Genomic DNA, 27,628 nt, shown 5'->3' on the forward strand with positions numbered 1-27,628 from the left:
GAGGAGCCACCCGAGGACTTGTGATCGGGAGGCAGAGCGCCCGAGCCTGGGTCTCACGACTGAAACTCAGGCTGTTCCAAGGGAGGAGGCAGCTGCTGTGTGCTGCTGCATTTGTTTGGGCAGCTGTCTCTTGAGGCAAAGCCAGCCCGGACAGCCCATCGCCTCCTCTTCCGGGGCCTGGCAAGGCAGCCTGCTTCTTCCTCCCCGCGGGTCAGAGTGCTTGTCCCTCTCCCTCTCTGCCCCTGGAGGGATATCGACCACATCCTGCCTCCCCTCCCTGGTCTGTGCGGGGTCCGGTGAGCGCCACGCCTCTGAAGCCCTTTTGTGTGTGTGCATCCCAGATCATCCTAGGGAGTGGGTTTCTCGGTGACCATGGTGACAGCCGACCTCAGACGGCCTGCGTGGGAGCGGAGGCAGGTAGGCAGGCCCCAGACTGGGCTGCCGGGCTGGCCTTGGGAGCAGCAGCCCTCGTGGAAGGTGCTCCCAGCTGCCAAGCGCAGCGCACCTCCCGTGCTGCTCCTCAGGCAGAAGTCGCCAGTGTGGCATCACTGCGTTCCATGGGATCCAATCTAATATTGTTTACCGGAGAGCAGAGAGGCTCAAGCGCACATGGTGCCTGGGGCCTGGACTGCACGACTCCTCGTTCCTAGTCTGACTGTCTTGCCTGTCCCAGAGCCCTCCCTGGCCCCTGAACTCCATTTCAGCCTTGGACTCCACACACGTCGCCAGTCCTTCATGGGACAGGGTGTATAGGGTCGAAGGAGACCAGGCAGGGTTCTGGGAGGTTGGTACTGCCTAGGAAAGAGAGGGCCAGGGCTGAAGGGAGAACTTTTTCTTTTTTCTTTTTTTTTTTTTTTGACAGGCAGAGTGGACAGTGAGAGAGAGACAGAGAGAAAGGTCTTCTTTTTTGCCGTTGGTTCACCCTCCAATGGCCGCCACGGTAGCGCGCTGCGGCCGGTGCACCCGCTGATCCGATGGCAGGAGCCAGGTGCTTCTCCTGGTCTCCCATGGGGTGCAGGGCCCAAGGACTTGGGCCATCCTCCACTGCACTCCCTGGCCACAGCAGAGAGCTGGCCTGGAAGAGGGGCAACCGGGACAGGATCGGTGCCCCAACCGGGACTAGAACCCGGTGTGCTGGCGCCGCAAGGCGGAGGATTAGCCTAGTGAGCCGCGGCGCTGGCCTTTTTTTTTTTTTTTTAATTTTGAGATTTATTTATTGGAAATACAGAGTTATGGGGGAGGGGGAAAGAGAAAGAGTATCTTCCATCTGCTGGTTCAGTCCCTCAAATGGCTGCAAGACCGAAGCTGGCCTGATCGGAAGCCAAGAGCTTCTTCCAGGTCTCCCACGTGGGTGTGGGGACCCAAGCACTTGGGCCATCCTCCAAGCTTTCCCCAGGCCCATTAGCAGGGAGCTAGATTGGGAGTAGAACTGCCGGGACTCGAACCGGTGGGATGCTGGCATTGCAGATGGCAGCCTTACCCGCTACACCACAACGCCGGCCCAGAGACCTGTTTTTAAAGATGCCATTCACAGGTTTCCTGAGCAGGTGCTTCACTAACATGTCTGCCTCCGCCACCTGACTAGAAGCTCCTTAATGGCCCCAAAGCAGGGCTGGGGCACGTCCAGCCTGCTGGCTGTATAAGGCCCATGAGATCACCAGGTCTGGCCCTATCAAGGCCACTCAGGCAGAACTGGAAATTAATCAATCTGTAGCAGGCTCATTTTTAAGCTGATAATTTCATATGGCCCGTGAATGATGTTATAAATATCCAAAAAGTTTCCCCACCCCTATACGCGACAGGAGTGGATGTCTTCGGAGGACTTCCTTGTGCTCAGCACCAAGCGGGGAGCTTTAGCTTTACAACCCTGCCAGGTGGAGACGGCGTTCCTGAGTACAAGGCAGCGTTTCCGGTGGCTGGAGTGCGTCTCAGAGCCTGACGCAGACAGGGACAGATGCAGGCTAGGGCAGGTGTTTGGTGCAGTGCGGCTGCGTGGGACCCCTGTGTCGTGTATTGCAGTGCTTGGGTGTAAGTCCCCGCTCTGCTTCCAGCCCAGCTTTCTGCTACAGGGCACCCTGGGAGGCGGCGGGTGGTGACTCAAGTACCTGGGTCCCTGCCACTCCCGTGGGAGACCCGGATTGGGTTCCAGGCTCATGGCTTCAGCCTGGCCCGGCCCTGACTTGGTAAACATTTGGGGAGTGAACCAGCAAGTGGAAGGTGTGTGTCTTCTCCCTGTCACTCTGTCTGTCATAAAAATGACTGCCCAAAGTAGTCTAAGCCTTCCCCCACTTCCTAGTTCAGGAGGCCTACAGGGGGCCCTCTCACTCCCCCCTCTCCCCCCACCCCCACCCGCAAGACTGAGGCAGCCCGGCCAGCACTGGGCACCACTCTTGCCATGGCGGCACCTGCTAACCACGTGGCACTCACTCTTCTTGGCAGGGGAGATGCCAGCCACAAAGAAATGAGCCCTGGTCCCTGTCCTGAGGAGCTCACAGCCTGCTGAGTAAGAGAGACTTACATAAATGGGCCCACTGCGTCATAACACATGCAGCGAGGGCAGTTCGGTCACAGCTGACAACCCCAGGGGCCTGGCCCACAGGCCGGGTTCCAGAACATCTGTGTCCATAGAGGAAGCCAATTTCCTGGCCCAGTACCTAGGATGTGGCCGGTCTGGCTTCACACCAGCTGCAGGCGTGAAGAAGAAAGTCGTTTTTATTGAAGCCAATCAGTTTAAATACCGACCATGTGCTGAACCTTCTTTTGGGTCCTGCCTGGAGCAGGATCTTACAGAGAAGCTAAGAACTGGCTTTGCCCTCGAGGGGCTGAGAGTTGAGAGCTGAGAGAGCAGGTTGGGCCCACCTGAGCAGCAAGATCAGGAGTCAGGGCTCAGCCTGGAGCCGAGGCTGCCAGCAAGCAGTGCAGGTGGAAGGGGAGGCAGGGCAGCTCGCACTGCACTCTGGGTGCTGGGCATGGGGGACCCTGTGGGGGACAAGACCTGGCATGGTTCCTGCTCTTGGGAACCATCGTGGTGGCGGGAAGGCTGGCCCCACTCATGGCTTCCTGCACGCGGTGAAGAAGGGCAGGATGCTCCCATTGGTTAACTAGGGCATTTGACCCTGACTGGGAGGTCGGGCAAGGCTGCCTGAAAGTGAGTTTCAGCTGAAGTCTGCAAGGCCCACCAGGCCAGGAGAAGGCAAAGCCGAGGGGCTGGAGCGAGCCAGGAGCCAGGCTGGTGTGCACAGGGCCCTCGTCCTGCAGGGCTGGGGAGCCAGGGGTGGTGGCGGCGGTGGAGCAGACAAGATGCCGCCTCTGGGAGTGATCCCAGCTGTCATGCTGGCAGAGGCCACCGTTGGCTGGAGGAATGAGGTGGGGGCAGGTACCGTGGAGACAGGTGTTTTAGATCAGCTTTAACGGGAGTTGGAGTTTGACTAGTGTGGGGCGTGGGTTGTGGGTTGTGGAGGGGGTGGTGCTCGGGAGACGGTCGGGCAAAAGTCACCACACATAGAAGTGATTCTTGCACAGGTGTAGGTAACTTAGGTAAGGGGGCAGTGTTGCCTAGGGGCAGAAGGAAACTACAAAAGGGCTCCAGGGATGCTCCGTGGGCCCTCCCTCTCTGGAGGCGGGGCTCTTCCTGGGACCCCTTCTCAAGCCCAGGATATAGCTTGGCCAAGGTTCCGGACAGTACCTTCTAGGTCCAGCTCCTCCCTGCCGCAACACTGGATGAAGTCACAGGGGAGAGAAAGGTGGTGTTGCCTTTGTGTGTTGAAAGGCGCGCAGCGGCGCGTTATCCCTGGGCTTGCTATGCGAGGAGCTCGTGCGGCTTTCCCGTGGAACCTCCCAGTGAGGTCGGTATGATTTGCCCCATTTCAGATGCAAAGACTTACGGCCAGGAAGGTGTAATTGCTCGCCCACGGCCTCAACACTCGGGGCGCCGCCACACTGGGAACCGACCGAGGCGCTCGAGCCCCACGGCTGGCGGGCGGAAGGTGACCAGCTCCCTGCGCCCGGCAGCGCGGCCATCATGGACAAGATCCTGGAGGCCGTGGTGACGTCGTCGTACCCGGCCAGCGTGAAGCAGGGGCTCGTGCGGCGCGTGCTGGAGGCGGCGCGGCAGCCGCTGGAGCGGGAGCAGTGCCTCGCGCTGCTGGCTCTGGGCGCGCGCCTCTACGTGGGCGGCACGGAGGAGCTGCCGCGCCGCGTGGGCTGCCAGCTGCTGCACGTGGCCGGCCGCCACCACCCCGACGTCTTCGCCGAGTTCTTCAGCGCGCGCCGCGTGCTGCGCCTGCTGCAGGGCGGCTCGGGCCCGCCGGGGGCCCGCGCGCTGGCCTGCGTGCAGCTGGGCCTGCAGCTCCTGCCCGAGGGGCCCGCGGCCGACGAGGTGTTCGCGCTGCTGCGGCGCGAGGTGCTGCGCACCGTGTGCGAGCGCCCCGGGCCCGCCGCCTGCGCGCAGGTGGCCCGGCTGCTGGCACGGCACCCGCGCTGCGTGCCCGACGGCCCGCACCGCCTGCTCTTCTGCCAGCAGCTGGTGCGCTGCCTCGGCCGCTTCCGCTGCCCCGCCGAGGGCGAGGAGGGCGCCGTGGAGTTCCTGGAGCAGGCCCAGCAGGTGAGCGGGCTCCTGGCGCAGCTGTGGCGCGCGCAGCCCGCTGCCATCCTGCCCTGCCTCAAGGAGCTGTTCGCCGTCATCTCCTGCACAGGTGCGTGTGCCCGCGGGGCTGGGGCGGATACCGGCGGATTTTCTGCCTGCGGGCGGCCGCAGTAGTGGGCCATGTGTGTGCGAGGGTGAACGCACCAGCACCAGACCTATCCTGAGCGCCCCCGCCCCTTGGGTCCTGGTGTGTGTGTGTGTGTGTGTGGCTGCGGAAGGATGGGGAAGGGGCCTGGGCACACCGGCAGCACAGGTCGGCCCTGGCCTTTGGGGCAGGTGGCTTTGATGGTTGTCAGGACTTTGGAGGCTGGCGACAAGGATGAGGCGGCCTGGGCAGGCAGAGGTGAAGTTCTGGAGACGTCCCCAGGGCTTGCCTGTTTTAACTCTGAAGCGTGGAATCCAGACTTTGAGTTGGAAGCTGTGGACCTTAGACTGCGTGTTGAGGACTAAAGTCAGACCCGCGCCTCCTGTGGTTCTGGGGCTGCCTAGGGCACAGCAGGAAGAAACCAGGCTGGGTGTGCAAGGCCTGGGTCCTTATGCAATTGGGCATCAGCACAGTGATAACCCCATGAGCGTGCCTCTCCCCCTCAAGCCCACACAGCCCTCCTGCCTTTGCTGGCCGTAGCTCTAGGGTTAGCCTTTCCCAAGGCCTTGCCTTCTATACCTGCAGTTGCAGGTTACCCTGTGCCCTCTGGGCCCAGCATAGAACTAGGCACAAAGCGGCACCGATGAAGGTTTGTTGAGTGAGAGCTAATGTGGAATCTGAGACTGGTGCTGGAGTGGGAGAAGCACGGGCCCCACTGTACTCCGTGCAGAGGCCCAGGCTAGGTCTTTGGTGGTGAGGGAGGGGAGGGGCCTGTCCACACTGCTAAGGTCAGCCCCGCCTCCCGGTCCAGATGAGGAGCCACCATCTAGCGCCCTGGCCAGCGTGGTCCAGCACCTGCCGTTGGAGCTCATGGATGGCGTTGTCCGGAACCTCAGCAATGATGACAGCGTGACGGACGCCCAGATGCTCATGGCCATTAGCAGGTGGGATGCCTGCGCTCTTCCTTGTGGAACCCCGTGCAGGGAGAGGATGCTGGTGGAGAGGGAGAGCAGAGAGGGGCCGGGCCCTTGCTGTTGCTCAGTCATCCATGTGTGGTTGAGCCCTGCTCTGCAGCTGGCCCTCTGTTGGATGTGGGGGGACACAGACAGCCCTGCTGGAGAGATGCTGCCAGGCTGGGGCCCAGCTGTGAGACTGTGCTTGCCGGGGAGTGCTTAGCCTGTTTGCCCTCTCTGTAGTGCGAAGGTGGGTGGTGGTGTGAGAAGTCGGGCTCCAAGGGGCTACATGGGAAGGTGAAGGCACTTCACGGCATGCTCTGTGAGTCCGGCAAATACGGGTGCTTTTCAGCTCACAGAGCCCCTGCACGTCCCCCACCTTACTTGAATGCCATCATTCCTGTGATGTGGCTGCACCTGCCTGTCTGGGGGCCCCAGAATGTGTCCCCTGCCCCCCTCCCTGCGAGCCTTTGCCTCTGCAGACCCCTCCACCTGGCATGCCTCTCTCTGCCGTTCTTTCCTGCCTGTGTGCACCTCCACCATGTCCATAGGGCCCTCCTGGATGCCTTGGGTTTCGTGGGTAAGAATGTGGGCGTGAGAGGTGAGTCACGTGAGGTCAAATCCTACCTCTTCCATTTTGGCCTGTGTGGCTTCGGGCAAGTTACTCAACCTCTCTGGGTGTCTGTTTCAACAGGTAGAAAATGGAATATAATTAAGCTTACTATTTTTTTTGACAGGCAGAGTGGACAGTGAGAGAGAGACAGACAGAAAGGTCTTCCTTTTCCATTGGTTCACCCTCCAATGGCCGCTGTGGCCTGCGTGCTGCGGCCGGCGCACCGCGCTGATCTGAAGCCAGGAGCTTCTTCTGGTCTCCCATGCGGGTGCAGGGTCCAAGCACTTGGGCCATCCTCCACTGCCCTCCCAGGCCACAGCAGAGAGCTGGCCTGGAAGAGGGGCAACCAGGACAGACTCTGTCGCCCTGACCGGGACTAGAACCCGGTGTGCCAGCGCCGCAGGCTGAGGATTAGCCTATTGAGCCGCAGCGCTGGCCAAGCTTATTATTGAAGGTTGCTGTGAGGATTAAATTAGATAAAAGGAGACAATGCCTGGAAAAGTGCCCTGTGATTGCAGCTGTTACTGCTTTGATGTCCTGGTTCTCCCTCTCGAGCATCAGAATTATGGCGGGAAGGCTTTCCTGTGCACCTGCCACATGGCAGCTTCGCGCTCACTCCACACAGGCGTTGTGCTGTGGGACTTATTGGAGTTAATCCACACAAAGCGGAGAGGGCCCTGCCTATGCAGGGAGAAGACTACGTAGTGTTAGCTATTGAGTCTTGTAATCCCCATGGCTGCCTTTGTGAAGGAGGTAGTATCGCCCATTTTACAGAGGAGGAAACTGAGGCTGGGAGAGGGAGAAATGGCTTGTTCTGGGTCACATGGCAAGAGCTTGCTGGAGCCAGAGCTTCTGGATCATAGACCATGTTCTTCCAGGCTGAGGCAGCTGTGAGCCCCTGCCAGTGCCACCCAGTATTCGGGGAGAGGCTTGGGAGCCTCCTGCTGGGCTGGGAGCCCCAGGCTCTGCCCTGTGTCTGCAGGGCTCAGCTGTGTTTTCCAGAGGTGTCTTGTTCACCCCACAGACCACAGGGCTGCCTGGGACAGGCGGGAGTCCTTGTGGGAACCTGGGATGTGACGGCTGGCCCTTGGAATGCCCTCACCCAGGAGTCGGGCTGCTTTTGTCCCTGAGTCACTGTCACTCCCCTCACCAGGATGATCGACTGGGTGTCCTGGCCCCTGGGGAAGAACATCGACAAGTGGATCATTGCCCTGCTGAAGGGCCTGGCTGCCGTTAAGAAGTTCAGCATCTTGATCGAGGTCTCGCTCTCCAAAATCGAGAAGGTTGGTGGCCCTGGCCTCGCTAGGGCTTATGGCCTTTGCCACTGGTCTCTTGCCAGAGGCAGTGCAGGTCTGGGAGGCAGAGCACTGTGCCTCCCACCTGAGCTTGCTGTGTGACCTGGGACGATTCACTGCCCCTCTCTGGGCCTCGGGTTACCCCCATTCATTCCTCTGACTGCTCATTCAAGTGCATGTGTCCATCACTTCCGACGTGCCCCTCCATCTGTCCATCCGATGCCTATCTTGTGGTCTGTTTCACCACCTGTACCTCTGTTCTTGCTCCTGCACGGGGCTGCTGTTTCGACTCTGCCGTGCCTCTCGGGCCAGTGGCTGGATTTGGCCTTGAGTGGCCTGGGGACTCCTGACTGGGCACTGTCTTGCAGGTTTTCTCCAAGCTGCTGTACCCCATCGTGCGGGGAGCCGCCTTGTCTGTCCTCAAGTACATGCTCCTGACTTTCCAGCACTCCCATGAGGCCTTCCACCTGGTGAGGACCCCTGCCTGCTGCCCGCTCTGAGCTGGGAGGTCTGATGTGCTGTGTTGTGGGAGGGCTTGGAGCATGAAGCCCAGAACCATCCTGGCCATTAGCACGGGGGAGGCTGGAGACCCCACTTGCCAGAGGATTTGTATGGCCTTCCTCCAGGCACATGCTTGAGTGACAGAGCTTGGCCGATGACAGCACCACTCGCTGGGGCCGGCTGTGTGCCAGGCTCGGGGCTAAGGACAGTACTTGGGTTCATCCATGCAGTTCCCAGAGCAGCCCCATGAGGGAGGTTCTGTCCTAGCCTCTGTGCTGCAGAGGGAGAAACTGCAGAGTGGGAGGGGATGTGTGGAGGAGGAAGGTCCCGTCCCAGGTGCAGCTGATGAGCGGCTCAGGGACGCGTCCTTCCTGACCCAGCTGTCCACTGGTGCCGAGCAGCCTGGCCTCCAGCTCTGGCCCCTGCTCTGGGGAAGACAGGCCTGGTGCCCTGGGAGGTTGCCTGCTGTACCTGCCTGGCCTCACTGGGGACCTGCAAGTGGACCCAGGTTTTGACAGCCCCTGCTCAGGGCAGTGAAACGTCATGCTTCCCCATTTGTTGCAGTGATAAAAGCACAGAACCAGGGGTTGAGTCCAAACTGCCATTGCTACATGTGGTGGCCTCGGACCAGGCACTTGACCTTTGAGAGCTGGGGACGGTTGGACTGGGAATGACAGGAGGGGCCAGAGGAGGTGACCCCTATCTGCCCCATACTGGAAGCTTGACAGATAGCTGTTTCCTTCCATCCTACTCCTGGTTCCTCTGCCTGACTGTCCATTGTGACATGATGGCCTAGCACACCCCAATGGGGAAACAAGTGGTCTGGCCACCAGCTTGTCCCATAACCCATGGGGAAATCCTTGGCAGGTCCCACGTCCTCGCTTATTTTGTCTTCTATGAAATGGGGCTGAAAACTGCTGCTGTGTGCAGTCATGGTGAGGATCACCTAAGGGTAGTGGGACGGGGCTGGTGTTGGCCACTAGAGGCCGCCACTGGAGCTGTCAGGGCCCGTCCAGCTGGCCGTGTCATGGCCCCCGCTGGGGCTGGATAGAGTAACCGTGGTCTCTCAGGCCTCCAGGCTCTTAGGGCAGGTGAGGTGGCAGAGGCTGGCCAGCTGGGGCTCGGGCCCCCTCTCCACTGTGAGGAGGGCATTTATCCTGCTTTGCAGGTGACGAACCTAGGGCAGGGTGCCTTAGGCTGGGGGGTCTCGGCAAAGGAGTCGCCTGCCTGTGGAGCTCAGCCTGCGCCTGTGAGGGGGACAGTGGTCTGTGGGCAAACCTCCCTGCCACCAGGAGCCCTGGGGGCTGTGAGCAGGGCCAGAAATGGTGCATCTCGGGTGGGTGAACTGGGAACCACCGCCGAGCCTCGCCCTGCTCTGCTGTCGCAGCTCCTGCCTCACATCCCGCCCATGGTCGCCTCCCTGCTCAAGGAGGACTCGAACTCGGGGACCAGCTGCCTGGAGCAGCTGGCAGAGCTGGTCCACTGCATGGTGTTCCGCTTCCCGGGCTTTCCGGACCTGTATGAGCCTGTCATGGAGGCCATCAAGGTGAGTGACAGTCCCCTCCTTGTCCCTTGCCCTATTCTGACACAGGTGCTGGTGAGTTCTGTCCTCAAGGCTTGGTGGCAGCCCCCATCACTCGGTCCCTTACAGCTGGCTCTCGGCTCCCCAAGGCTACTGCCCGTCCCCAGGGGCATCACCCTCCATCAGGACTGCTCTGAGCCTTGGCATGTGCCGTGCTCTAACTGCAAGCCTTCCTCCTTCTGCCTGGGTCTCCTGCCTTTCACTAAAGGCTCTGCTCGAGGTTGCCACCCTCAGGAAGCCTTCCCTAAGGACTGTTGGCATGTCTGCCACTACGGCCATGTTGGCACGTGTCATCACACAGGATCACCCACAGCTGCTCATGAGCCCGCACCGAGGTCCTACTCTGTGCCGTGCCTAGGCTGGGGCTGGGATGGTAGGCAGGAAGCAAACCAAGTCCGCTTCGCCTGGTAGGCTGACAGACCTGTGTGCGGGAAGCCGAGCTGAGCAGCCATGACAATGTCTGCAGGGGTGGGGCGGAGGCTGTGGAGGAGAGAGGCTCTGAGCTGGGCTTGGTGGGTCGCCAGGATCTGACCGTCACAGCCGTCTGTGGGTGCTGCCGCGTATTTTGTCCTCGGAAGCTCCTAAGGGACCGATGAGGTGTAGATACTGTTATCTCTGCCTCATAGGTGAGGAAAATGAGGTTTGGAGAGGTTTGGCCACTCCCGCCGTGTTACAGAGGTGGTGAGAGACACAATCAAGGCCCTGGGTTTCCTGAGACAGAAGACAGGTCTGGACTGGCGCCGCAGCTCACTAGGCTAATCCTCCACCTGCAGCGCTGGCACCCCGGGTTCTAGTGCTGGTTGGGGTGTCGGATTCTGTCCCGGTTGCTCCTCTTCCAGGCCAGCTCTCTGCTGTGGCCCGGGAAGGCAGTGGAGGATGGCCCACGTCCTTGGGCCCTGCACCCGCATGGAGAACCAGGAGAAGCTCCTGGCTTTGGATCAGCGCAGCGCGCTGGCCATAGTGGCCATTTAGGGGTGAACCAATGGCAAAAGGAAGACCTTTCTCTGTGTCTCTAACTCTGCCTGTCAAAAAAAAAAAAAAAAAAAAAAGTCTGGGCATGGGGGAGGTGTCTAGGGTCGTGGCGCTCTCAGAAGCTCTGGTCTGACTTCCGCCTTGGCAGCACAGTGGGCTGGCTCACCTGGATGGTGTCACACCGTGCGACCTCTGGAAGACGCTTGTTAGGATAGAATAAACATCTTAGTAGGTGCAGTGCTGAGCTTGCGTGAACATAGGGGAGGAATCCCTGGGGCCAGAAAGGAACAGAGCAGGGAATTCCAGGGTGGGAGAGGTGAAGTCCCTTTGCCTGACATGAGGGCTGGGGTGCATGGTCCACCTCGGCAACCAAGGGGTGTGAGCTGGGGCGGGGGGCAGACAAGAGAGGAAGTGTGGGCCTGTCCCTGGTAGGGAGTAGGTACTCCTGTTAGCCAAAGGGCAATCTAGAAAAAAATGTACACGTGACCCCAAATAGACAACAAGGAAACTCCTGGGAACAGCGCTCTGGACTGAGAACAAAGGAGATTTGTAACCAGTGGCTGCTCTCACGTGGGCCTAGGGATTCAAATTCAGATCCTCTTACAGTACCCAAGGGTTGCCTGGCAAAGCAAGCCATAAAGGTACAGTTCTACTGAAGATGATATTTGAACCTAAAACCCACAAAACACACGCAGGGACAATCTAGTATGAGCCGGGGTGGACCCAACAAAATCTCCATCGCCTTGGCTTTCCTCGGGTTTTCAGACTTGAGAAAGAACATTGCATTAGTGGGAGGTAACTCACAGTGGGGGAGGGGCTACCACTGGGGTGGGTGAGTAGCGGGGGATGGGACTTGTACCTGTTCAGGGGCTGCTGCCCAAGGCTGTCTGCCTCCTGAGCTTCCTGGATGGCTGCTCTTGCCTGCTAGCTGGTGAGCTTCTGGGGGGCGGTGGTGTTTTGGCCCCTGGGTCTTCTGTGTCCAGTGAGTGGCTACAGGTGGATGAATGGGCTTGATGCAGTGTGACGAAGGCATGGGTGAACACAGGAGGGAAACTCGAGATGAGCAAGGCCAGGCTTGGCCGGTGGGGGGACAAGGTGTGTGTGTGCAAACACCTATACCCATGGGTGCAGGGAGCTGGGCTCCACAAGAGAGGGACAAGGGGCCCAGGGGCCCCAGTTAGTAAGATGGGAGCCGTCCAAGAAGAAAGAGGCTTGGAGAGGACAGGGGCTAAGGAAGTCAGCCTGGTGCATCGGGACTAGGGAGAGGAGGCCAGCCCAGAGGAGTGGGAGGGAGTGGCACGGAGGTGCCTGTCCTCCATGGTCAGGGCCTCAACAACCAGGCTCAGTCGAGCAGATCTGGACTTCTCGAATGCTTTCGCCAAGGTCCTTGACTTCAGTGGGGGAGCACTTAGCCCAGAGCAGCCTTGCATGGGCTCAGTTTCTCCATTTTATCCCAAAGGCTCGAACATGAGACATGATCTATAGATGTTTGTTTGCAAATAAGCATCTTTTTCTTCCCCCAGGGTGTCAGGGAATGTATTTTCAGGAAGATGGATACCATTTGTTCTGGGGCTTACAGACTTGGGGTGAGCCAGGTCTAGAAGCAAGGCAGCAAATCCTGGTACCGTTCATAAGGTTCCTCCCACACGTGCTCCTTCGTAAGGGAGTTCGGGGAAACTCTCACAAAGGCAGATGTGTGTCAGGTTGTGGCAGTTTGGGAGCTGTGGCCCTTGCTAAGGGAAGGACTGTAAATCTCTAAGACATAGGGAAGTCTTCTGTTTTGTTTATTTGAAAGAAAGCTCTTCCACCCACCAGTTCATTTCCCGAATGCCAGATAGCCAGGTTGGGCCAGGCTAAAGCCAGGAGTCCAGAACCCAATGTAGGTCACCCACATGGGGGGTGGGAACCCATCATCTGCAGCCTCCAAGGATGTAGGTCATCGGGAACTGGATTGGCAACCGAGCCAGGACTCGAACCCAGGAACCCTGAGAAGAGATGGGGCATCCCAAGAAGTGTCTGAAGTTCTGCACTAAATGCCTGCCCTGATGTATGTTCTGGTTTCTCCGCTTCTTCCCCGAATGTGTGTGTGTGTGTGTGTGTACGCGCATGCGTGCTCCTGCGCATCTGCCTGCCTCCCTGTGGATATTGTTCCCATGGGGTATGAGTGGCTGGTATGTGGGAGGTTGGACAGAGCAGAATAGGAGAAAATACAGAGCCTAAGCCTGTACCTGCCTGGCTCCCCTCTGGCATCCCCTGGTGTAGTCGTCCTTACCCTCCGTGAGCCTTGCCTAATCTGATGCTTTATTTGATGAGTGATCCCCTGGAAAGGAGTGAACCCTCCCACTGGAGCCAGAGGTGCTCCCAGGAGAGGAGGATGTGGGGGCAGAGCTAGTTGGGAGCTCCGTGGCACCTTGGATCAACCTAGGGCATTGTCCTAGAATTTTGGGTCTGCAAACACTATGTTGTACCGAGGTGTGTTTCTTGAAGGTGTATAGGTGTTGGAACTGTGTCTGGTGCTACTCTTTGAGGTGCAGCTGTTTTTTTGTGTTTTTTTTTTGCCTTATTTTTATACGAAAGAGAGAGGGAGTCTCCCTCCCTCCCTCCCTTTCTCTCCCCTCCCCCCATTCTCTTCCACCTTCCTGTTCCATGTCGCTCACCCCTCTCTCCCTTCTCGCCTCCACCCTCTTCCACCCTCTCTCCCCTCTCTCTCCTGGATTGAATTCCTGGCTCCTGGCTTCATCCTAGCTCCTGGATTGAATTCCTGGCTCTTTCCCTGCTCTCCTCCCTCACTTCCTCTCAGCCTGGAGCCCAGGACCCACCCTTCACACCTCCAGAATCCTCCCACTGTCTCGACAAGAGGGCTCACGTTTGGGGCTGGGAGTGACTGATTCTCCTGGAAGCTGACTCTTAACGTAGATCAACCAGAAACAACATTGAGTGCAAGCACCATGAGAGTGTATAGCCTGCCTAACTGAGCCAGGGTAGGAGGGCCCTCACCTGACAGGTTAACGGACAGAGACAGGGGCTTGGTAACAGCTGGATGGGAGGAGAGTCAGGGTTGAGCTGGGGTTTGTTGGGTTGGATTGCTGGGTCCCTCTTAGAGCCCTAGGCTCTTCGAAGAACAGATTCTTCACCTACCACCCAGGTGGTTCTTTACTGAGTCCTCGTTTATCCACCTGTAAAGTGGGGATTATACCACCTTAAGGCAGCTGTGGCTCGTGCAGAGGTGAGAACCTAGAATGAGTGTGTAGGCAGGGGGTGGCGACGCACCTCTTGGGAACACTGGGAGGCTGTGTGGTAGGCAGAGTCCCAGGAAGGCGTCGAAGAGGTGGTAATATTTTGGGGGCTGACCTTGGTGCCCACTGTCCTGCCTGCCTGTTCCCTCCTCAGGACCTCCATGTTCCTAACGAGGACCGCATCAAGCAGCTGCTGGGGCAGGATGCCTGGACCTCCCAGAAGAGTGAGCTGGCTGGCTTTTACCCCCGGCTCATGGCCAAGTCCGACACAGGCAAGATTGGCTTAATCAACCTGGGCAATACCTGCTACGTGAACAGCATCCTCCAGGCCTTGTTCATGGCTTCCGAGTATGTGCTGCCCTTCTTTCCTTGGGGAGACTGCAAGGGGTGGGGGCGGGGTTGGGGAGGGTGGGCCTGAGGGCAGGGGGGGAGGACCCAGACTGCCTCAGCCACCGCCAAGACTGGGTGGAAACTCGAGGGGGGTTCAGGGTCTGCCCCAGGGGGACGTCACTGCCTGCCCCGTGGGGTGGATTGGAACTTCCACTCGCCTTAGCGTGAGACTTTGCTCTCTTCTTGGGACAGCGCGGTCTCGGTGGCTACCTATCCACCTATGGCTGGCTGGAAAAATCCAAGTGCTGGCTTTGATTCTGGCTTACACCGTGACTTTGGCTGTTTCTTCTCTGTGCTGCAGCTTCTGTAGGAGGTTGGTGCTGAGGGCGAAGGCAGCCTATGGTGCTGCTTGTTCTTTGCATACTGCCTGTTTTGTGGTCCCCCCCCCCCCCCCCCCCCCGATTTCTGGTCTGCTGCCTAGCATTACTTCAGTAAAAACACAACAAAATGACCTCCTGGAAAAACGATCAAGTGCTTGGATGGCCACAGTCACAGTTGTCTCTGTATTGTTTTTTAATTAAATGTTTTTTCAATGAGCATTTCCTTGTATGTCTTTAAGAGGTACAGTGCGATGTTGCAGCGCATCTGTACGGCATGAACTGGTCAGCCTTTCCACTTCCTTCTTCGTTGGGGGCTGACCAGCTTCTCTGTTCCAGTTCTGTATATGGAATATCACGTTCCCGTGACCTGGAGTGACCCCGCTGCGCTGTGCAGTGCTAGAACTGGGCACTCGGGTGTGACTGTGCTTTGGTAACTGCTCCCCGGTCTCCCCGTGCCTGTCCAGCCTCCGGCAATCGCTACTCTAAGTTCGGGCTGGCTGTCTGGAAGCTTACGCAGGTGTAAGACGCGTCTTTCTGTGTCAACACGCAGACCTCCGGTTCCACCCATTTTGCCATATCTAGCTGGATCCCACTCCTTGTATGGCTGAGCGCTATCCCGTGTGTACGCACGCCACGTGATCCTGACCCACTTAGCCATGGATGGGTTGATGGCACGTGTCGGTGATGCGTGGTGCTGCTGTGAGCGTGAGTGGGGATCTCTCTGATAGGCTGACTTCATTTCCTCTGGATACGATCTAGCCACCTGGTAGCTCTGTTTTCAGTGTTAGAAACCACACTGTTTCCCATAATGGCTGACTAGCTTGCATTTTCCCCAGCAGCGTCTAAGTGTGCCCTTTCCCCAGCTCATCAGCAGTTGGAGTGTTTGGTCTTTCTGAAAACAGCCACGTTCACTGGAGCGAGGTGGTGTCTCACTGTGGTTTGGATTTGCGTTTCCTTGGTGGCTCAGTGGTACTGAGCATCTTTTCATGTATCTGTTGACTAGTTGTATTTCTTCTTTTGAAAATGTCAATGCCGACCCTTTACCTGTTTCCTGGATTTTGGGGTTTTTTTTGGTGGTTGTTGCATTGGTTATATATTCTAGATCTCTTCGTCAGAGGAATAACTTGGAAATATATTCTCCCACTTTGATGGTTGTTTGCTATGCCGAAGATTCTTAGTTGACACAGTCCTGTTTGTCTAGTTTCTTTTGCCTGAACTTTTGGGGTATTATCCAAAATATCTTTGCTTATACTGATAAGTTTGGGAGCCAGCGCTGTGGTGTAGCGGGTTAAAGCCCTGGCCTGCTGCACAGGCATCCCATATGGGTGCCGTTCGAGTCCCAGATGCTCCATTTCCCATCCAGCTCTCTGCTATGGCCTGGGAAAGCAGTGGAAGATGGCCCAAGTGCTTGGGCCCCTGCACCCACGTGGGAGACCCAGGGCAAGCTCCTGTCTTTGGATCGGCCCAGCTCCAGCCGTTGCGGCCAATTGGGGAGTGAACCAGTGGATGGAAGACCTCTGTCTCCTCTCTCTCTCTGCAACTCTGTCTTCGAAATAAATAAAAATAAATCTATACTGATATGTTCCAGTGGTTCCTACTAGAAGTTTCCTTTGGATTTAGGTATTTTTTCTTTAGATTTATATTTTTCTTTTTTTTTTTTTTTTTATAGATTTATTTATTGACTTGAGAGGCAGAGTTACAGACAGAGGGATAGAGAGGTCTTCTATCCACTAGTTCACTTCCCATATGGCCACAATGGCTGGAGCTAGGCCGATCCAAAACCAGGAGCCAGGAGCATCTTCTGGGTCTAGCACATGGGTGCAGGGCCTCAAGCACTTGGGCCATCATCTTCTGCTTTCCCAGGCCATCAGCAGGGAGCTAGTTCAGAAGTGGAGCCCATATAGGATGCTGGCGCCGCAGTCAGAAGCTTAATCTACTCCACCACGGTGCTGGCCCCAGATACAGGTCTTTTTAAAAAGTTCATCTGTGGGGCTGGTGCTGTGATGCAGCAGGTTAGGCTGCCATTTGCAGTGCCAGCATTTCATATGGGCACCAGTTTGAGTCCTGGCTGCTCCACTTGAGATCCAGATCCCTGCTAATGTGCTTGGGAAAGTGGTGGAGGATGGCCCAAGTGCTTGGGCCCCTGCACCTACGTGGGAGACCTGGATGAAGCTCCTGGCTTTTGCCTGGCCATTGTGCCCATCTGGGGGGTGGACCAGTGCATGGAAGATCTCTCTCTTTCCCTCTGTCTTTCTTTTCTCTGTGATTCTTTCAAATAATAAATAAATAGGGGCCAGCACTGTGGTGCAATGCGTTAAAGCCCTGGCCTGAAGCGCCGGCATCCCATATGGGTGCCGGTTATAGTCCCAGCTGCTCCTCTTCCGATCCAGCTCTCTGTTATGGCCTGGGAAAGCAGTAGAAGATGGCCCAAGTCCTTGGGCCCCTGAGCCTACATAGGAGACCCAGAAGAAGCTCCTGGCCTCGGATCAGCAGAGCTCTGGCTGTTGTGGCCATCTGGGGAGTGAACCAGCAGATGGGAGACCTCTCTCCTCTCTCTCTGCTTCTTCTCTGTGTAACTCTTTCAAGTAAATAAATAAATGTTTAAAAATAAATAAATCTAGGGCCAGCACTGTGGTGCAGCGGGTTAACACCCTGGCCTGAGGTGCCGGCATCCCATATGGGCGCCAGTTCGCATCCTGGCTGCTCCACTTCCTGTCCAGCTTTCTACTATGGCCTGGGAAAGCAGTGGAAGGTGGCCCAAGTCCTTGGGCCCCTGCACCCACGTGGGAGACCCGTAGGAGGCTCCTGGCTCCTGGCTTCGGATTGGCGCAGCCCTGGCCGTTGTGGCCAACTGGGGAGTGAACCATCAGATGGAAGACCTCTCTCTCTGCCTCTCCTCTCTGTGTAACTCTGACTTTCGAATAAATAGTAAATCTTTAGAAAAATAAATAAATCCTTTTAAAAAAGTTAACTTATTTGAGGGTCAGAGATCAAGCTTCCTCCTGATGGTTCACTTTACAGATGCTCACAATGCTGGAACTGGGCTAGGGCTGAAGCTGGGAGCCAGGAATGCAGTCCAGGTCTCCCACATGGATGGCAGGAACCCAGCTATCTGAACTGTCACCAGTATCTGCAATAGCGAGAAGCTGCAGTCAGGAGCTGGGAATCTAACCCAGGCACTCTGCGGCGGGACGTGGGTGTCTTAACCACCAGACCAAATGCCTGCACTCACATTTAGTCCACTGTGAGTTGATTTTGAAATTAAATAAATCTTAAAAGTTAGAGAGCAAGGGAAGAGGCAGAAAGGTCTTCCATCTGCTGATTCACTCCCCAAATGGCTGCAATGGCCGGGGGTAGGCCAGGCTGAAGCCAGGAGCTGCTTCTGGGTCTCCATCTGGGTAGCAGGAATCCAAATACTTGGGCCATCTTCCACTGCTCTTTCCCAGGCCATTAGCAGGGAGCTGGATCAGAAATGGCACAGCCAGGACTCAAACTGGCACCCATAATGGGTGCTGGCATCACCCGCGGCAGCTTTACCCACTACTCCACAATGCCAGTCCCATCCATTCAGCACCCATATGGGATGCTGGTTTCACAGGTGGTGAAACCACAGCACTGGTCCCTCGAGTTGATTTTTGTGTCGGGTGGGTGGTGGTGAGGGGACATCAGGTATCCGGCCTCTGCATACGGATACCCAGTGTTCCCAGCACTACTTATTGGAGAGACTGTCTTCCTCCAGTTCTGATTTTGGTGCCTTTGTCGAGAATGAGTTGGCTGTAAAGCATGGATTCAGCTCTGGTCTGTTAGCTTCCATGGCCTGTGTGTCTGCTTTTATGCGAGTGCCATGCTATTTTTCTGGTTATTGTCGTGTGTCTCAAAATCGGGTATTTGGATGCCTCCAGCTCTGTGCATTTTGTTCAAGATTGCTTCAGCAACTGGGTCTACTCTGCTTCTGTATGAATTTGATGATTGTTTTTTCTAGTTATGTGAAGAATGTTACTGCTATTTTGGTGAGGATTGCATTGAATTTCTAAATCTCTTTGGGGAGTATGGGCCTTTGAATGAAGCTAATTCTTCCAATCCATGAATGTGGATTGTTTACCTTTTTTGTGTGTCTTTTTCAATTCTCTTATTAGTGTGTTGTAATTTTCATTGTAGAGGTTAGAGGTCTTCCACGTCCTTCATTAAACTTATTATAAGGTTTTTAGTTTACTTTTTGTAGCAATTGTGAAAAAGAAAGCTCTGAAAATATGTTAGTGTGTAATTGGTGTATAAAAATGTTACTGATTTTTGTGTGTTGATTTGTATTTTGAAACTTTACTGAATTTGTTCATTAGTTCTAATAGTCTTTTGGTGAGATTTTTAGATTTTTTTCTTAAAGATGTATTTATTTGAAAGAGTTACACAGAGAAAGAGAGGCAGAGAGAGAGGTCTTCCAACTGCTGGTTCACTCCCCAGCTGGCTGCAACAGCCAGAGCTGTGCTGATCCAAAGCCAGGGAGCAAGGAACTTCTGGGTCTCCCATGTGGGTGCAGGGGCCCAAGGACTTGGGCCATCTTCCACTGCTTTCCCAGGCCATAGCAGAGAGCGGAATCAGAAGTGGAGCAGCTGAGACTCGAACTGGTGCCCATATGGGATGCCGGCACTGCAGGCGGCAGCTTTACCTGCTACGCCACAGCGCCGGCATGGATATACTATCATGCCCACTGCAAACAGGGAAAATTTGGCTTCCTCCTTATTTCTATTTCTTGTGTAATTGTCACGGCTGAAACTCCCAGCACTACACTGAATCACACTAGTAGAGTGGAGGTCTTTGATTTCAGGTCTTAGAGGGAATGCTTTCGCTATGATGTTGGTTTGTCACACGTAGCTTTATTATTTCAGGTCTGTTGTTTCTGTTAGGAAAGAAGAGGCAGAGTGTGATGCCAAAGCCAGACCAGGTTTATTCAGAATAAAGCCTGGGAAGGGCTCACTCCCAGGTGAAGACATGGCAGAGAGCACCTTCCCTTACAGACTAGTGGTTTACATGTACAAAGTGGCAGGAAGGGGTCTGAGCTTAAGCTGGGCTGCTGAGATAGAGGAGAGCTTGGGTGGGGTTTGGGCTGAGGCTGAGATGCTGAGCTGGGGGGAGAGAGCTTGGGACGAGTGGGGAGTGCTCAGGCCGATGGCTGGACTCTTCTGATAGTGGTGTGTCCAGCAGTCCAGGCAGGCTGGGGCTGGTCAAGGCAGGGTGGGGCTGTATTGGGGCAGAGAAATGGGGGCCTGCTTGCTGGTGTGTAGGTGAGGGGTCAGTATGGATCTGAGGCTTTTTGTCCTTGCGCCATCAGTCCTGACTCTGAGTATAGATAAGGAAAAAGGGCGCCGATTTCTTTCTGGCTGCTTCCTGCTGATAGGGGGCGTCGTTGTGGGGTAGAGTGTCTACACTCTGGATCGGATTGATAGGAGAAGAGGAGCAGTCTTGTCCTGTTACTGTGTGATAGCTTGGGATATAGCAGTTACCCATTCCGGTAGAAGCTTTTGAAATATGTTAATTATACATGGTAGGACTAAAAGCACTACAGCTGTGAGGACAAAGGAGCCAGCAGAGACATCAACCAAGGTGGGAAAGATGGCCACGGCCAGAATGATGAGCCGGAGCTGTTTTGGGACTGTAGTTCATTACCCTCTTGTGTGTGCGTTTGATCCCTTCTCTTAGCACACCTGACCAGTAGTGTTAGCAACGTTCTTCACCTAGAAAGAGACAGCGCTCCTGTACTGCAGTGGTGAGATCTACGCTGGGTGGTTTGAAGAACCACCGCCGCCAAGGAGTCTCCCTGGTCTTGGAGATGAGGCAATGGTCACGCTAGGTCATCTAGATTTTTCCTTGAGTGAGTGAGATACATACGTCTTCAGGTGTTTGCCATGTCTTCTGAGATTGCTAGTCCAGCCACATCTGTTCCAACTCCTGCCGGAACACCCGATGTGATTAACAGGAGGGTGAGTCCAGAATCCCTCCTTTCTAGTCCAGTTAGAGATCAGGGAATGAAGTCTGGTCTAGAGTGCAGGACAGAGGGGGAGATAGGAACCCAGAGTACAGGTTCCTGTCCAGGTAGTGGGAAACAGGTACATGCCTGGTTGCCGCTGCAGAAGAAGAACGCTCCTGTTTCTGTCCCAGGCATGCCGGGAATGGAAGTAGATGGGTCTGTGTTTATTGACAGCTCATGTATTTTGCAGGTATATGCCTTTGATGCCAATTTTGCCAGCCTCAATCTATGGCTGAGGGTGGAGCTGGTTTGGGTTGGGAGACTGACAGTCTGGTTACCGGCTGAGTGAGGCAATGCTCCACTTGATGGGGAGAGGGGAAGGGAGAACTTGTGATGCACCTATCACATGCACATGACCAGTCAGTGAGGCTGTAGCAAAAACACCAAGGAGAGGTTTATGAGGGGATCTGCCAGTTCTCCAGCCTTCCTGGGCTCACATCTGGATATCCACTACTTCCTGTGGCTGTGCTGCGGAACTGACTGGAAGCAGGGAGGGCTTGCAATCCTTGGGGGAGGAGTGTGTACAGATTCAAGAAGAGACATTGGGGTGAAGTTTAAAGAAAAGACGAGAGGAAGCATTGATGAGAGATTGGAATGAATTGGAGGAGTAAGAATCTGTACTGTATGGCTGAGGTTAGGCCTAGAACCACGGCTGCAGATAGAAGAGGGTGACGGTGCCCTACAATCTGAAGTATAAACAGAAGGTAAGAGGGTATCTGTAGTTGGGGTGAAGTCCGAGACCTCGCTGGAGCCAGCAATCCTAGACGAGGTTGGGAAGGCAGACAGGTAGAGATGAATACCAGTAGCTTCCCGGTAGAATTACTTGGAGAAACCTGTGGAATTCAGGAATTGTCAGGGACATGAGACGGTTGTTCTGGTATTGCAGGGAGCCACGTCAACCTGACACTGGTGGGTCCTGTGGGAGCAGACTTATAGAAGGGAGATGTTACTAGCTTTAATGAAGTAAAATGTACCTTGATGGGGTGGTGTCCTTTGAGTTTGGCAGAAGTGGGGGTAGTCAGTATCACCTGATAGGGCCTGGTCCATTTGGGCTTTAAGGTGGCCTTGTTTTGTTTAAGACAGACCCAATGACCAGGTTGAAAGGAGTATAGTGTGAAGGCAGAGGGTGAGGTTTGGGTAGATGTGTGTCTGCATAATTCCATAAGTAAGAGTGCATTTGCTGAGAAGAGGGGAAGTGAGAGGAGGAGGAATGGCTTCAGAATTTCAGAGGGGAGGAAAATTAGGTGTGAGAGGAGGCCCTCTGTATAAAGTTTCAGATGGACTGAGCATTAATGGCTTCTGGAGAAGAGATCTGATCCTTAACAAGGCTAAAGGAAGAAGCTTTACCCGTCTAAGTGGACTTGGGTGGAAGGTTTAGTTAGAGTTTGCTTGAAGATTCCATCCATCCATTCTACTTTTCCTGAGGAGGAGGGGCAATAGAGACTGTGAAAATGTCATGGAATATGAGGAGAGGTCGATGCCAACTGAGTAACTGGAGAGGTGAATTCTGGCCCATTTTCTGATTGGATAGAAGTGGGGAGTCCAAATCTGGGGATAATCTTTTTTTTTTTTTAAACTGTATTTAAAAGGCAGAGTTGTTACAGAGAGGTAGAGGGAGGGCAAGAGGTCTTCCATCCACTGGTTCACTCCCCAGATGGCTGCAACAGCAGGAGCTGTACCGATCTGAAGCTGGGAGCCAGAAGCTTCTTCTGGGTCTCCCACGTGGGCGCAGGGACCCAAGCACTTGGGCCGTCTTCTACTGCTTTCCCAGGCCATAGCAGAGAGCTGGATGGGAAGTGGAGCAGCTGGAACTTGAACTGGCACCCATATGGGATGCCGGCACTGCAGGTGGAGGCTTTACCTGCTATGCCACAGTGCCAGCCCTGGGACAATAACTTTTACTAATAAATTAGAGGCAATGGAAGCTCTTTTATTAGCAGCAGGGAGAGCGCACCCAACCTGAGTGGGTGCCCACCATAACCAGAAGGTAACGTATCTGCTTACTGGTAGCCTATGAGTGAAGTCTATCTGCCAGTACTCTGCTGGAAGTGATCTGCGGGCCTGGTGATTGGGGAATGGGGGGGGGGGGGGCTCTGATATGGGAATTGGGGTTAGCAGTTTGGCAGATGCTACATTTCTGGAATATGTCATGCTGAGTTTCAAGTATGGCAGGAGATGTATGTGTGATTTTGGGAAAAGAAGAGAGTTTGGGTTTGGTATAGAGAGTGGAGATTTTTTAGAAAATTAGCTTGGAGAGAAGAGGGGAGTATTAATTACCTAGAAACCACCACAAGTCCTCTCTAAATACCCCTTGTTGTTGGAATTGAGAAATTTCTGAGTAGACAGGAGTTAGGTTAAAGAGATAAGGCAGGACCATTTCCCCATGGACCACTGCTTTAGCTGTCAGATCAGCCTGGTTGTTAGCTTCTGCTAGGTACTGTTTGTCTTTCTGGTGGCCTTTGCAATGAATAATAGCAGCTTTTGTTGGCAGCTGGGCAGCGTCAGGAAGGGCCTTCATCAGCTTGCCATTTATTACAGGGGTCCCTTGGGCTGTTGGGAAATCTCTTTCCTGCCATACCTGGGCACTAGAATGGATGATGATCTAGGCAGGTTGGGAATCTATGTATATAGTGATGATTTTTCCCTTGGCTAAGGTCAAGGCTCGTGTCAAGGCTACTAATTTGACTTGTTGGGAGGGATTGTGCCTTGAGGTAGGGGAAAGAGGAGGTAGCATCACGGTACCCCTGAATTACTGCAGATCCAGCAGGAAATGGGGGAGACTTGGAGGCACTACCATCAGTTAACCAATCGGGATTGTGGAATGTGAGTGTCCGTGGGGTGGTGGGAAGTAATTAGGGAGAAGTCGAGGCTATCTGGGCAGGAGTGGGATTCGAGGGAGTCTGGTGTGGCAGTGGGGAGGAGTGTAGCTGGGTTGAGGGAGGTGCAGCACTGGAAGGTGACAGTAGGCTGGAGAAGGGTGGCAGGAAGAACTCAGACAGGAGCTGGTGCTACAGATTGAAGAGCCTGGTGGCCAAGGTCTTGTAGCCCATGACAGGACCAGATTTGTAAGGGTTGATGAGAGGAGAGTTTTTAGGCTTCAGGAATGAAGAGAGCTGCAGTGGCCAGGATCCTCAGGTACAGGGGCCAGCCGTGGTAAGCCCCATCCAAGTGTTTTGAGAAAGAGGTCACAGGGGTGGTAGAGTCCCCTGACTTTTGGGCCTGGAGACCAAGTGCTTGTCCCTTAGAGCTATGAATGTAGAGAAGAAATGGGCTGTGTGGGTTAGGAAGGCTCAGGGTGAGCACTTGTGGGAGAGCCTACTTTAGAGTTTGGAATGGGGTTTCTGGGGAGGGGTGCTCTTGTAAGGGCTCATCTTTAACACCTTTTGTAGCTTCATAGAAAGGCTTAGCAATAAGAGAGAAGTTTGGAATCCTACCAACCTGGAGACCCAGAGCTACAAGCATGAAGTCATATGGCCTCCTGCCTGTTGGCAGCTATGGATAAAAAGAGCCATAAGCAGGTTAACTATGGTAATCTCTGGGAGGTTGCCCAGGGACCTGATAAACCCTGCTGTCTTTACGGCCCGCCTCACAGAGGCAATGACTAAGTGTAGTAAGGATAGTACTACGTAGTCACTGGGCTCTAGGGCCTCTTGGAATGGCCCGAGCAGCCTCTGGGTGTGTGTGGAGCCTGGTGGTGCATCTTCATGCTGTTCAGCGTGCCGGATGCGTTCACATTCGTCTGGAGTCAAGATGGAGGACAAGATGAGAGAGAGTGCCAGGTCAAGCTGCAGGACTGTCAGGCGAAGAAATCCCTTACAGTATTTGGAGAGATTTTCTGAGAATGAGCCTAGACGCTCCTCTCTTTGATTTAGGTCTGCTGGGGGGGGGGGGGGGGCGGGGAGGTGGAGCACATAGACCCTAACCCGATCTTCCACGCCTTCTGCCTCCCTTAGGGGAACACAGGTTTGGGTTATGTAGTTTGAGAGTAGGTATGGAGAAGGGGATTATGGGGGGACGAGGAAGGGGGGGAATCCGGGGTGGAATCAGGTGTGTCTGCCTGTAGGGGGTCTCTGGATGGAAGCTCTAGGGAGCCCTGGGGCAGGTAGGGTGGAGGGCTGTCAGCAGGATTCGAATCAGAGGATGAGATGAGGGAGGCCGTGGTGGGGCGGAGGGTGTGAGGGAAGGTTTTTCTTCGCTGGGAAGAACAGGGAAGGAGAAGGACTGACTGAAGAGAGGAGGAAGCGGGTGGAGGGGTGGCTGCAGCCTGTGCTGAGGGGAGGGGGAGGGGGAGGGTCTTTCTCAGGTCCTTCTTGAGGATTATGCTTTGGAGGGCCTGCGGAGGGGGCGGAGGGGAAGCAAGGTGGGGCTCCCGGCCTTTTCCTGCTTGAGGAGGTCTTGCACGGAGGACCGTTAGCCTCAGAGGAGGAAAAAGGCTCGAGTATGTGGGCCCGCTGACCATTTGCTGTCTCCATGTATTGTTACCAAGATCGTGGAGAATTTGGAGGTCAAGAGGCCAAATTCTGGCCATTTAGGATCATTTTCCAGTGTATGTATGGGCCAGACTTTAGTACAAATGAAGATGAGTCATTTTGGCCCACCCTGTGCAGGTTTTTGGTAAACTTTTTTTTTTTTTTTAAAGATTTACTTATTTATTTGAAAAGTAGAGTTATAGAGAGGCAGAGGCAGAGAGAGGTCTTCCATCTGATGGTTCACTCCCCAGATGGCCGCAATGGCCGGAGCTGCGCTGATCCGGAGCCAGGAGCTTCCTCCTGGTCTCGCACGCAGGTGCAGGGGCCCAAGGACTTGGGCCATCTTCTACTGCTTTCCCAGGCCATAGCAGAGAGCTGGATCAGAAGAGGAGCAGCTGGGACTAGAACTGGCGCCCATATGGGATGGCAGCACTGCAGGTGGCAGCTTTCCCTGCGACACCACAGTGCTGGCCCCCCATGCAGGTGTTCTAACAGGCCAGTGGGGAGTCAGGTGGGATTGAGAAATTTCGGGGCCCATGGATCAGGTAGAATGGGGCCAGAGTTTGGGGGTCACTCACTTGGGCTGCCCCTGAGGAGCCCTGTAGAACAGGAGTCTCCTGGAGAAGAGTGAGAGTGGTCCCAGGTTTCCAGGACAAGTGTCCTCGCCCTGAAAGTGGGACAAGTCCCTCCCCCGGTGAGGGGAAGGAGGCACGGAGTCTGTGGCGGCCGCAGGCTTCATGGAGACAGAGAGCCTGAAAGTCGGATCTGCTGTTGGATGCAGAAGAGATCTGGGAAAGGCCTCTGACTTTGGAGGGCACAGGAAAATTCAAGTGGGTAGTGAGAGGCGGGAGACAAGCCCAAGGCAGCTCTCAGCTCTCCTGGGGAGTTTTGAAAGGCGTCTCAGGCCTGTCTGACTCACTCCGGGGAGGGCAGTTGGGAAGTATCCTGGGAGTTTTCATTTTCCCTCCCCTGCAGGGAAGTACTTGGTCAGGTCAGAAATTAAAGTAAAAAGGGGAGGTTGGGGCTGGTGCTGTGGCGCAGTGGGTTAACGCCCTGGCCTGAAGCACCGGCATCCCATATGGGCGCCGGTTCGAGACCTGGCTGCTCCACTTCCTGTCCAGCTCTCTGCTGTGGCCTGGGAAAGCAGTGGAAGATGGCCCAAGTCCTTGGGCCCCTGCACCCACGTGGGAGACCTGGAAGAAGCTCCTGGCTCCTGGCTTTGGATAGGCATAGCTCCAGCTGTCTGGGGAGTGAACCATCGGATGGAGGACCCCCCCCCCCCCCCCGTGTAACTCTGACTTTCAAATAAATAAATCTTTAAAATAAAAAAAGGGGGGGGAGGTTGACAATGGATTACAATGGCTCCCCCCCCCATAACTTCCCTCCCACCCACAACCCTCCCCTCTCCCAATCTCTCCCAATTCATTCACATCAAGATTCATTTTCAATTCTCTTTATATACAGAAGATCAATTTAGCATATATGAAGTAAAGATTTCAACAGTTTGCACCCACACAGACACACAAAGTGTAAAATACTGTTTGAGTACTAGTTATAGCATTTATTCACATTGTACAACACATTAAAGACAGAGATCCTACATGAGGAGTAAGTGCACAGTGACTCCTGTTGTTGATTTAACAATTGACACTCTTGTTTATGGCATCAGTAATCACCCTAGGCTCTTGTCATGAGTTGCCAAGGCTATGGAAGCCTTTTGAGTTCGCAGACTCTGATCTTATTTAGACAAGGTCATAGTCAAAGTGGAAGTTCTCTCCTCCCTTCAGAGAAAGGTACCTCCTTCTTTGATGGCCCATTCTTTCTACTGGGGTCTCACTCATAGGGATATTTCATTTAGGTTTTTTTTTTGTTTTTTTTTTTTTTTGTTTTTTTGTTTTTTTGCCAGAGTGTCTTGGCTTTCCATGCTTAAAATACTCTCATGGGCTCTTCAGCCAGATCCGAATGCCTTAAGGGCTGATTCTGAGGCCAGAGTGCTGTTTAGGGCATTTGCCATTCTATGAGTCTGCTGTGTATCCCGCTTCCCATGTTGGATCATTCCTCATGCTGGGGAATTTTGAACCTCACCAGGGAGTAGCGCTTGCTGGAGACTCGCAGTTTTCCGAGGTTATTCCGGGTCCCACGCATCCACAGTCTCTCTCGGAAGGAGAATGGAGATGATAGGAAAGAGCAGGTAAGAGGTGGGCAGGGATCCAGCCTCAGGGGAGCAGGTCAGCTGGGGGCTCCCCCGGGTCATGCAGGCAGCCACGGGTGCTGGACACTCAGCAGTGGTCTTCAGCAGCTGCCACAGAGAGAAGTCTGGAGGAAGGGGGGGGGGGGTGTCACGGTCCTTGCCCACAGACTGTCCGTGCTCTCGGCGTGCAGGAGGTCGGTATAAACCCCCGCCCAGGCGGGTGGAGAGAGGCAAGCTCAGAGGGCGGGTTCTCCAACGACTGCCTGGAGGCTGTCCGAGCTTCCAAGGGACCACAGTGGGCGAGGGGCAATCTCTGCCTTTCCTGGGTTTCAGCACAATGAATGTCGGGAAAGG

At 55.0% G+C, this 27,628-nt stretch overlaps 1 protein-coding gene across 1 annotated transcript in view; it reads left to right on the forward strand.

Annotated features, from left to right (window-relative positions):
- The window catches only part of USP35 (ubiquitin specific peptidase 35), a 41,874-nt gene that overhangs the window by 2,672 nt on the left and 11,574 nt on the right, over positions 1–27,628 (forward strand). Inside the window, exons 2-7 of the mRNA XM_062198273.1 lie at positions 3,871–4,694; positions 5,542–5,674; positions 7,450–7,579; positions 7,960–8,061; positions 9,480–9,638; positions 14,037–14,230. Coding sequence (XP_062054257.1) covers positions 4,022–4,694; positions 5,542–5,674; positions 7,450–7,579; positions 7,960–8,061; positions 9,480–9,638; positions 14,037–14,230 — 1,391 coding nt within the window. The 5' untranslated portion in view covers positions 3,871–4,021. The remainder of the gene's footprint in view (positions 1–3,870; positions 4,695–5,541; positions 5,675–7,449; positions 7,580–7,959; positions 8,062–9,479; positions 9,639–14,036; positions 14,231–27,628) is intronic.

This window comes from Lepus europaeus, chromosome 7 (assembly GCF_033115175.1).
Source record: "Lepus europaeus isolate LE1 chromosome 7, mLepTim1.pri, whole genome shotgun sequence".
NCBI lineage: Eukaryota > Metazoa > Chordata > Mammalia > Lagomorpha > Leporidae > Lepus > Lepus europaeus.